This window comes from Dipteris shenzhenensis, chromosome 9 (genome assembly GCF_047967505.1).
Source record: "Dipteris shenzhenensis isolate YYH24624 ecotype China chromosome 9, Dip_SZ_1.0, whole genome shotgun sequence".
Taxonomy (NCBI): Eukaryota; Viridiplantae; Streptophyta; class Polypodiopsida; order Gleicheniales; family Dipteridaceae; genus Dipteris; species Dipteris shenzhenensis.
Genome location: NC_141604.1, coordinates 44,453,583 through 44,465,441, shown reverse-complemented (window position 1 = coordinate 44,465,441; position 11,859 = coordinate 44,453,583). Strand labels below are relative to the sequence as shown.

The following is an 11,859-nucleotide window of genomic DNA, read 5'->3' as shown; positions in this document are numbered from 1 at the left end:
AGAGGTGGAGCGTTTTGATTGGTTAATACAGTAACATATTTATTTAAAACCCTCTAAAATTCCAAATGGTGGAATTATGATTGTGAAAGAAGGCCATTTTTAACCCAATACATTGTCCGTGTAATCTTCGAATTCCTAATGTTTATTGATGTTTATTTACTATATGGGATCACTAATTGATGTCTAATTCTACTTGACGAACAATATGCTTTGTAGGCAAAATCTCATCACATCTCCTTTGTATTTCTATGCTATGCATGTCTCCCTACACACTTTCTTACATCATTCCCTACACTTCAAAGCCATAATTTACTTGATGGAGTTAACGTTTATTTACTATATGGGATCACTAATTAATGTCTAATTCTACTTTATGAATAATATGGTTTGTAGGGGAAATCTCATCACATCTCCTTTGTGTTTCTATGCTATGCATGTCTCCCTACACACATTCTTACATGGTATTGCCTCGTTCCCTACACTTCAAAGCCACTATGGATATGAATGGAATAAGTCAATGTAAAACACTAAGACCAAATGTCACCTTTTTCTGAAGAATTCAGCATCCCTAACAATAATACCTTTGAAAACCACCTCATCTCTGAAGATATTATAAAAGCCTAGTAACCAATCTCTAGTCCTCCAATGGAAGAATGGAACTTCAAGGTGGCATGTACAATGACAAGGCCCCTTCACTCAAACTCTCCACAGTCACTAAGAAAAACTTGAAATGCTTGTGTAGAAATAACTGTTAGCAATTTAAGGATTTATGCAGTACCACTGTATCAAATCAAATACATCAAACAATTTGCAAACAAAATATTGAATCATCTCTCACGACAACTATACACATTTAATCCAGCACAAATTTTCCAAAGAATAAAAGACTTATGAAAGATAAGTTACACAATTGATATAGCCAACTGATAAAGATTAAACATAACCTCCGTATCTTCATTAATTAGCTATCAGCATGTGTCCACTCTTAAAGAATACATGGTTTTACGATGTTTATTAAAATCCTGACATAGACAAACTTGAAATAGAGCCTCTGTGCCAAAAATTTGTAAAGACCATAAAACCAGTTTTCTATACCAAATAGCCTAGCTTCAAATTCATCTCTTTGCTGATAATGTTGGAATGCCGGATGGCCTTGAAATCATTGCAAAAAAACCAATTCACCAATAATGATACAACTTTCCTGTTACAGGCTCTACTTGCTCACAAAAGCACTTGGAGGCTTCTCAGCTACAAGCTACATCTTTGGAAGTCTGCAGTAAGTTCCTAGCAGCTTGTAATGTTGAAACAAAGCCATTGTTTAGCATCACAAGTCCCGAAGAGCAGGTGTTAATTACAACTTGCTGAGCACTACATTTGTGACTTTCCTAAGGTAAAAAATATTTACCTTGTAACCAACCCGAAATTTCTCGAAAGAAGCACTTGTTAAACACAATATTAATTGTAATCTTATCATCAGAGGTACAGGATGCAGGATTATCTTTCATTAAATGGAGCCTGCATTATATCAAATGCTCTATCCAGCATCTGCAGTAATATGGATAATGTGAAATGCAAAATAAGACTAATGAAGAAAACTTCAAGAAATCAAGATAACACCGAGTCCCAAAAAAAAAACTGGATTTCTACACAAACCAACCTTGCTGAATGTTTTTAGCTCACGCCCAATAGGTTCCAAGGCTTTAAATTTTATTTTTGGTATCTCCAATGGCCAAACCTAGCACAGATCACTAATACTAATCAACAAACGTACAAACATGAGTGATATTGATTATTACAGATGTGGCCTCAAAGGCCAACTGATAAAAACCTAGCATAAACCACCAAGAACAATCAACGGAACACAAGTCAACAAGATATTAATTGAAAACATTTGGCCTAAAGTCTGACTGACAATTAACCTGAAAGGCAATCTTTCAGAAGACAATTAAGTCTACAACCTCTGAGGATTGAATACAGTATAAGAAAGTCATGACATATTGCTAGTTGTCCTTCACAGGGCCGAGGGGTCTGCTCGCAAATCGTAAGAGAATACTTTGGTGGTTGCTGCTGTGTACTGTCCAAAAGCTGCATCAGGGAGGAGAGAGAACTCAGAGCATGCGATTCTGGAAGTGACGTGGAAGCCCAAAACAGGGGTTGCAGAGCAGGCTCCATAATTCGCACAAATCTGCTCCAGGGCGCACTCCTGGGCACAATCCAGGGCAGGTACAGGGTGCTTTTGGTGATGCTGGTGAGCATCTGCTCCACACACCTGCAAAATCGGGTGCTGGGTGCTTTAGATACTCCAGGGAAAGCCCTTTTCTGCCGTCAGAGGCTGAGGTCGTCAAGGATGCCTCGTGGCTCTCCAGGGGAAGGGATGAAAGCACTGACAGAGGCTTTTTCAATACTCCCCCCCAAATCCGATGACACGGTCGAAACAGTGTGTGGTATTCTTAAGGACTTCCCGTGGCAATGCATGCAATGGATGGAATGCCTAAGGAGACATTCGATGCAATCACGAGTTGAGAATGAAGGCCTAAAAAGGACAGTAGAGGAGCAAGCCTTAAGCCTCAAGCGTCAAGGCCCTTCAGCAGGTCACATGCACACCACAGGTCGATTTGGAGGCTATTAAACAGAGAATGCAAACCTTAAAAGAATGGTCAAGGACCAAGCCTCAAGACTCAAAGCCCTTCTGCTTGGAGGAGAGATTGCATGCACGCTACGATTGGATAGCTTAGAGGAGAATTTGAAGTAGTTAAGGTAGAAAATGAGGATCTGAAAAGGTAAACCGAGGACCAAGCATGAAGCCTAAAGGATCTTCAGCTTGAAGGACATAATTTAGAAGCAGACCCAATTCCACTGGATCACAAAACAATGGAGTTGCTGAAGGATGAGAATGCAGCACTCAAAGTTTGCTTGGAAGAAGTCAGAACCAACGATGGACAAGCCTTGGAGGAATCAAAGAAAATAAAAGGAAAGTGGGCAGTCTATAGAGATGGAAGGGTCATCATCCAAGATAGGAAGCTGCCTCCCCCCTATAAGGACACAGCCTGTGAGACCACCAGTGCTTTGTCTTTTGCTTTCTGGAATGGGAATGGGACCCCGTGGCCTTCCCCACGCAACGTTGCAGAGACCTTCCAAGGCAAAAATCTCATGGTGTACAGAGAGAGAGACACCAGAGCCAAGAGAGAGGACTACCGATAGTACACAGATACACATGGCAATACCCATACAGGTCAGAGACCCGCACAGACAGAGGAGTAAAGGGATCAGGAGTGGCAATTCTCTTCCGCTCCAATCTACAGGCGCACATCAAATCACTGGTACAGATAAGCATGCCCGATATATGTGGATCCGACTCAAGATATATATGCAGCAGGACAGACATCCCCTAATATTGTATGAGGACATTCAGAGATAAGACAGTTGTGAAAGGTCCTACTTATCGGGGACTTCAATGCTACAACCAGGGACACACAGGCTCCTAGACTTTCAGGGAGAAGCCATAGCACAACCAAACCTCCAGCTTGAAGAGCTGAGCCACAGTTCAGAGGACACACACACACCAGATCGTCCATCATGCAGTCCAGGAGACATTTGCTGGATATGTGTACCAGTCATGAACTGCTCATATATAATGGGTTACAGAGGTGGACAGGCTCTGAGAGATATACGTGCTGCCCACACGGAGGTTGTCACAGGGTGATCGACAACATCATGGGATCTCCTGCTTTCACATCACATATCTCTGAGCTCATAGTCCACCCCCTCATGATAGGAGCCAATCACTTGCACTTATCCTTTGACCTGACCCTTGCCCAACCCATACAGGACACCCACCAACCTACCTCATCCACATTCTACCAGCACAACTTTGACCATTCGTTAGATCACATTTATTATAGTTGCTATTTGGCCACTCTTCTAGAACATATAGATCAACAACCTGACATAGATGCCAAAGCCCTTCTCCTCAATAACTCCATTCACATCACAGCCCAACATTCCTTCCCTTACACCATCAAAAACACTGGAAAGCCACCCAAAGCATCTGTCCCTCAAAACAGTTGGTACGATGACGAGTGCAAAGCACTCAGGCAATGTTGGCACTCAGAGACCAAACAAGGACACCGTGGCCACACACAGACTGGGGATGTATCGACGTCTGGTGCGACCGAAGAAACGGCAGTTTCTTGTCCGCCATGAACGAGTTCAAGTGTCCTGTAAAGCAGTAACTCCAAAGAATTTTGGATGACTCACCATGCCCTATTGAGGATCCCCACCTCTGGAAAGTCTATGTGGACCACTCTACGATGTTCCCAGTCAGCCATACCTGATTTAGAGGACATCCCCGTCCCACTACTTCCACGCTCTCACCACATCCCGCCTAGAGGAGGCCATCAAGAAGCCTCAAAATGGCAAAGCCAAGGATCAGGAGAGCCTACAAGCAGAACTCTAACCCACGGGTGGAAAATACTTGCTCCGATCCTAGCCAAGCTATTTAATGAAGCTTTTTGCACAAGCCTTCCTACTTCCTGGACAACAAACACCATCATACCCATTCACAAAGCAGGGGATCCCATGGTAGTAAGGAACTACAGGACCCTTATGGTCAGCCACTTGATGGCCAAAGGTATATGGATCGGCTCTTGAGATACACATCAGCCAGCACACAGAGAGAGCAAGCATGCGAGCGACAGAGCAGGCAAGGTTCAGACGGGATCACTCTACACTAGACCACATTTTTACCGTACGAGCTATTATAGAAGAGGCACACTTCAGGAAACAATGAGTATTATTGTTGCTTTGTGGAATTGAGGGAGGCTTTCGATTCTATACCTGGAGCTCGACTCATGGCATGCCTTTGAGCCTCGGGTATGGACGACGACGTTATATGGGCAGTCATCACCTTATATGAGAGGGACACTGGCTAGAGTGTGCACCACAAAGAGAGTATCCAAGGAGAGGAGCAGCACCATCAGGGTGAAGAAGGGATGCCCCCTCTTCCCCCACCCTCTTGGGTCTGTACATAGTCGAGCTATACTCCTATAGACACACTAGGAGGTTGGGGGTCGACTCTGGCACAGTGCATCATATCCATCTGGCTTTATGCAGATGATGTAGTGCTCATATCAGACACAGCGGAGGGACTACTAACAGCCTTGCAGGCCTTTTGAGAGAGCCATGATATGAAGGTCGACCTAGGTAAAACAAAGGTTATGATCTTCAACACTAATGAGGCTCAGCTCCAACGGGAGGCCTTCACACTTGCAAGCGAGATGATTGAGACAGATCATATGTACACGTAGGATGCACCTTCAAAGGCCCTAAGTTTACCATAAAACCGGCAGCAGAGGCACGATTGACCAAAGGACATGCTTCCTTGTTGAGACTAGAGAGACAATGCTTCCAGGCACACTTCCAGCAGCTGCCTTGCATGCAGGGGCTTTTTGGGCCATAGACCTCAGGGAAAATGATTGGACAGGTATTGATAGACTACATGTAATGATGGTATCTAGGAACGGCTAAGGTGATTCCTAATGCTAATGGTTCTAGCTCAATTGCCTCAACCTCGCATAATCCGGGGGAAGAGGTCCACACCACATGATAAGGTCTTGAGCTCATGGTTGCACCTGCACCTCCTTGACATCATCCATGACACAAGTTGCGTTCAACAGAGGACTATTCCGGACAACATCTTCGCCTTCTGGGAGCCACTGTGTGGGCTCAGCAGCCTCCCTCTGGATTTCAAGAGACCGATGACAAGGTGGATTGGGCCTTCTGGGACTTGGGAGTGGACCTATGAGGAGACTGGGCTTCTCGGAGTACGTGGATAGGCGGGATCTTGACTCTTTTATGTAGGCAGCTCTAGCCAAATCTTGATTTTCAGGTCTCTCCCCACTTAGTGAGGCAAGACAGCCCCTTGGCCCCTTTTTTGCAGTTGTTTGTGGCCGAGGCACTGGGCTCTTACCTCAGGTCACAGGAGGCGACCTGGCCGGGATTTCGACAACTCTTGGATGTTCACAGATGACACGCATCTCTAAGTATAGGGAAGTACCTCCAGCCTAGAAGAGGTGAGACACATTCTAGAATCTAGATGTCTCTTGCCAAGCATCCAGTGCCAAAATCGATTTACTAGGTTTCCTCACTGCATCAGTGGAAGCCCTCACATGGGGGATGCTCTTGGCTTTAGATGGGTACCTCGATGTCAGACAGCGTGCTACTTGGGCTGCCAAGTGGCAGCTTGGATATTTTTCAACAAATCAACAGATAGCTTCTGTACTAGAGAGAGTGCATGGGAAGCTACTTCACTGGATCTCAGCCAGGTTGTCATTGGTAGGTAGAGCTGTTGTGATGAACCAGGTTCTTTTGGTCATGGCCTGGAGCATTGCATCATGCTGGTGCTTCCACAGAGGATGTATGGGACAGCTCATGAGGTTGGTCAGAACTTTCTCTGCGAGGGATCAGATGGCACACAAAATGCGTAGCTTGGCAGAGAGTGATCCTTCCCTAGGCAAGAGGAGGTCTGTGCATGATTGATTCGGAGATGCAGGCAAAGCTCTCCTTGACAAGCTCATCGTTGGAGGACTTACTCTAGGCACAGAGGCTTGGAAGCTCCTGCTTCAGTAAGGGCTTCTAGACAACACTCCACAGATGGGCGGCCCAGGGTAATGGGTGGCCCGGGGTAACAGTCATACTGGTGGATTTTCAGAAAGGGTTCCCCTTTGATGTGGAGCCTGATGAGGGTATGGCCCTTGATTTGGCACGTAGAGGTTCGAGATCAGAGGGACACACACTAGGCCACTACACCCACATTAGCTGGACACAGTAGGATAGTGGACCCACATGCTCTCTCGGAGCTGGGTGCCTGGTGCCGCCTTCCAGACCAGCAACAGGAGTAACTTCATGTACTGTCACATCTGAGGGGTGCTCGTAGCAGGATTGAGGAGATCGATGCAAACATCCCAGAGGTATGGCACGAGGGGCTCCCCTGCAGACCCAGTTGTAGCACACCCTCCTTGCTGGTTTTTTCACTGCTCTAGGATGGGTCCCGCTCTGTGTTTTCTTGAGGGCTCATTATATTGATCCAGATCCAGTCTTCTAGAGCATAGCCTAGGGAGGTCAACTACTGCTTCAGTCAAAGCGGCAAGACGTATCCAGGGGATGATGGAGCCTTGAATTCTTTGGACTGGCAGACGTTTTGAGTGGTTGGGAGATGGGGGAAGAATTGGTCCATCAACCCCGACCCCGTAGAGATGAGTTCTTTCAGTGGCTCTAGGAGGGCCACCCCATTTAAGAGATCCACTGAGACCCCAGTGAGTGCTTCTGGCTGTCCAGGATTGGGCTATCTTGCGCTACATGGCAGCCGCAGTCCTCTCTTCCCAATATCTAAAGCAGGTGTCACTTCCCTGTGTCCTAGTGGGAGCTCCGGGGAAAAGAACCGAAAGGGGGGGGGGGGGGAAGGGTGGTTGACCCATCTATTTCCCAAAAGCATCTACGTTGGCTCTAATTAAAATTCCAACTAGAGGAATGGATTCCCCTTATTTGGCTCTACCATTGTGCAAATCACTTCTCCAAGAGCAGTTCTCATGCATGCTGTGCAACTGTACCTCAATCTTACTTCCACGCAAGCTTTCAAACAGCCAGTACAACATTACTATATCACCACACTGCCTCTTCCTGCACATTAAGTCGCTCCTCCCGGTTCTTTTGAGCAAGTAGATTTCCATCCCTGTGCCAGACACTCCAAAATTCAGTAGAAACACATTCCCAAGCTCCATCTCACTGGGAGAGCAAGAAATGACACATGAATTTTGATCAGCAGGGATCTTGGTTCCATAGGAGCAAAACGAAGTCTGTGGGAATCTGAAGGTATGAATGAAGAAAAGAAATGGTGAGGATTAATCAAGCTTCTATCTCCCACCCAATCCCCCAGTCCCCAATTAATTCCAACCCAATCCCCAAGTCCTCCCACTCCATCCCCAAGTCCTCTCACTCAATCCCCTCCTCCATCTCATTCTCTCAGCACCTGCAGATGAATTAATGAGCTAAGGCTGCTCTGACTAGAAAGTTTGTTTGGAAGGACTACCTCATCAGCCAGGGCACTTGATCCAATGATGGTCATGAAGTCGAGGAGCACTTACATGATCATTCCATCCCACAACCCTTCAAAATGAGACGAGTGGAAAAATAAAATTGAGCAGTACATCCACACGGCTGAAACATATCTTCAATTATTCTACCACATCTATTCCCTTTTGCAGTGAACTTAAAATCCTTTGAATCTCAGCAATGACAGTCGCTATATAATCAAAGATGGTGCTCAGTCACACAATCCTCGTAAGTAGAAGCTTTACATATTCCAGTTGGGCAGCTTGCACTTTGGGTCCAGGAGTATCTCAAAATATGTATGGATGGTCTTACACCCTTCCACCAAAACAGATGAGGAGGCAGCTAGATGTGCATTCTTAGAAAAACCCAAGAATCTTCCTCTCATCCATGAAACGAACCACAGATGCCTTTTCCACACATCAATATGCCTTTAAACATCACACTTCATTAAACCCCCAATAATCTTCAAGAAGCACCACCTTTTCCACTCTGCTTCAGCATATCCCACGCCATCTAAGACAGATCATGTATACACCTATTCTAAGTCATCTGCTCAAATGCTGCCAAAGCCATGTGGCTAGAGTTCTTAGACTTCGTTGTCAGTAGCTGGCCTCTCCAGCATGAAAGTCATCAGGCTTGATGCAAGCTTTGCTTTTAAACCAAAAAACCAACATGGAATTACACTACTATTCCCAGTCTTAACTTGAAAATATTATTTCCCGAAGAATTTTTTTTTAATAAAGCAAATATAAAAAGAAGAGAAACAGTTGCCAGCCTCAGAACCTAGGCTGGGAATCCGGGCCCTTCTGCCCAAGACTTCAAGCTATTGAATGAACTTCAACAAAGAAACCCATTTTTTAACTTGTTCAAGGGCAGACAAGGTATTAACAATGAAAAGATTCTAATAACGTATAGCCCATAGGACAACGGATAGAATTCACCACCATCTTGCCAAATTCAATGCGAGCAGTCCTTGGGGAAAAGCTCTGTCTGTTGACAGCATGTTTCGCATCATAATTACGTCGTTTTTATGTCTTACATTGGAGTGGGCTGTATGGACGTTTAAGGCCTTACAACCTCTCAAGCTGTATGCAATCGGCTGTTCATCGTGTTCAATCAAGGGCTCGTTTCATCGAGACGATTGGCGAGAACAGTATTCAAGCAAATAATCAAAGTGCACACCATGCGCAAACAGAAAATCCTTCATTAATAGAGGCAAGTACTTCTTCGCCCTCTAAAAATTGATTGATTTCGATGTACAAAAAGGCAAAATCAAGGTACCTGCAAACCGACAACTCTAACTGGCTTTGCCCGTCCAGGAATAACGCAATCAGGGCCGGCGGCTTCTACGAAAGCCTCACAAGCGAGCCCCATTCCAATTGGATCAGGATGCTGCAAAACTAAAGAAGCAAATTAGTTACAACAAACAAAATCTCCTATTTAGGAAGCGGCACATGAAATCCATCTCTCTCTCTCTCTCTGTGTGCAAATACACAAAACGCCAAACTAGGCTCTTTGCGAACCTTCATGACGCTCATTGCGTAATCGAAATTGGAAGCCTGACGCACAATTGCCTTGGAGCCGGGACCTTGTGAGATTCTAGGGATTGGTCTTTCTCCACTTGGAGCTCTCCATGGAGCTTCCCCTGCGAGCTTTGAACCTTTGGCAGCTCCAGAACTCCTCTTGGGAGCCATAGCGTCGTTCTACTACCCTACCTTCCCAAGGTTCCTAGAACAAGGCACTTTTAACGTTATCTTGGAAATTCAATTCTTCCATCCATCCATTTAGATTCAATTCCTTTGACGATCATTTGGCATGAAGCCCAAGATGTGCCACGTGGCATTGAGATATTCCTCTCTCAAGTATCAATTGCTCCTTTGATGAACGATGATGATGATGATGATGATGATGATGATGATAAATATACTTCACAACATTATTCTACCTAGTTCGTAGAAGCAATGGACCTCGAAGAAGCAACAAACGCATGTGCATACCTAATTCTTGTAGTACCATCCCCACCTTCTCCAGAATTTCTCAACAGCGTCTTTCGAATTCAAAAATGTTCGGGAGGAGTTGCCGAGAGGTGGGAGTGTGTCAAGCAAGGCTTGTGGAGGAAGGTTGGAGCGGGTGCCATGTGGCAAGCCCTGCGTGCCACTTCTTGCGGTGTTTTTTCATTTTCTTAATACCTCATTGTCGAGAGCTTTGTGAAGGTGACACGTGTAGAGAGAGGGCATGGAGTTCTAAAGAGAGAACAACCTCAATTATATGTAGTATAGATAGATGATGCTCATTTGGCATGAAGTCTACAATGGGCCATGTGGCATTAAGATATTCCTCTCAAGTATGAATTGAGCTTTGATTAATATGCTCCAACCATCGTTGTGTGGCCATATGGGCATTGATGTCCTTGACACGAGTTTGGAGTAGGGAGGGTTCTATCCTCTCACACTTTTTGCTCACATTAGCTTTGCTACATTTTCATGTCTTGGGTACAAGTCCAATAATGTCAATCATAGGCACCCATAATAGTTCCCTAAAGCGCTCTTGGGTGTCTCACATCTAAGACCACATTCCCACATTTGGCTAGAGAAGTCAACCCAATAAAATAGGGGGTGCACATCAAAACTTTGCAAGATATAACAGGTAAAAATATTTGCAATGGTAGAAGGTTGATTAAATATGCTAAATTGCAAGCAAACAAATCTTTTCATTAGTTGAGCAATCAAAGTAATCCCTATTCATATGTTGGAGCTCCTACAATGAAGATGATAAGGCTTAAAAGACCATCATTGGCTCAACGTATATGTTTGTACCAAGGGAATGTGCTTTAAGCATGCCTTGTGTCTCAGTTTGATTTTAATATGCATCAAAAAAATGTATTGCATGTACCAAAGCATTCCTATAAGACAACCAATAAGGGCTTCCCTACATGTTGTAACCCACCTACATAGCTTCCCTAAACATTTTTGTGTCCTCACAATGCTATTTTGCACACGCCTATTTACCTCTTAATTTATAAATCCATTAACTATCTTAGGGTAGAAGGTGGTGGTGGTGGTGGTGGTGGTAGGGGGGATAGTGGGGGTGGGTGGGGAGGGGGGGGGAGGGGTGGGGGTGGGTGGGTTGGCAAGATGTAAAGTCTTTCCTTCGTTACTTCTAGTGAGTGGATCTTCATAAAAAGGTATGACAGTCAATACCATCACATGGCCAAGGAAAAAATCCCCCATACATGGGTGATAAAAGAAAAATAGAAAATTACGAGTAAATAATAAACTTGGAGTGTAGAGAAGTGGGATCAATAGTTCGCTCTTCTTCTTCTTTCGGTAATAGCCTAGAGCTACCAAAACATAGGTAAAGGGGCTAACAATTGTGCTAGCTACCTCCTTCCAATATGCTAATAGTTGTGCTCGAGACTCCCTTCTAATATTCTACCTAGGAGCATTTACATGATGCAAGGGGGAAATGAGGATGACAGCTATGCTAGCTACCCCTTCCAATATGCTAACAATTATGGTACTCGCCCCCTTCCAATATGCTAACAATTATGGTACTCGCCCCCTTCCATGTGCTACAATGAGTGTTTGCATGATCAAAGTGGGGGATGGGGCAAAGGAGAGACTTTAGGAGGATGTGAAAGAGAGGGCAAGGGGCAAAAGTTGGGGACATGAGGGTGCAACAAGGCATAAGGGGGAGGACGAGGAGGATTCAAAAAAGGGGAAAGGGGGAGGAGGAGGATTCGGAAAAGGG

The 11,859-nt window shown here is 44.9% G+C and overlaps 1 protein-coding gene across 1 annotated transcript; it reads right to left on the bottom strand.

Moving 5' to 3' along the window:
* Window positions 1-974: 974 nt before the first annotated feature.
* Window positions 975-9,953, bottom strand: LOC147898699 (uncharacterized). The gene is made up of 4 exons (XM_087379485.1): window positions 9,633-9,953; window positions 9,391-9,501; window positions 1,658-1,735; window positions 975-1,545 (listed from the first exon to the last, which is right to left on the bottom strand). The coding sequence occupies exons 1-4, from the start codon at window positions 9,801-9,803 to the stop codon at window positions 1,495-1,497; spliced, it is 411 nt and encodes a 136-aa protein (XP_087235611.1). The 5' UTR covers window positions 9,804-9,953; the 3' UTR covers window positions 975-1,494.
* Window positions 9,954-11,859: the final 1,906 nt, after the last annotated feature.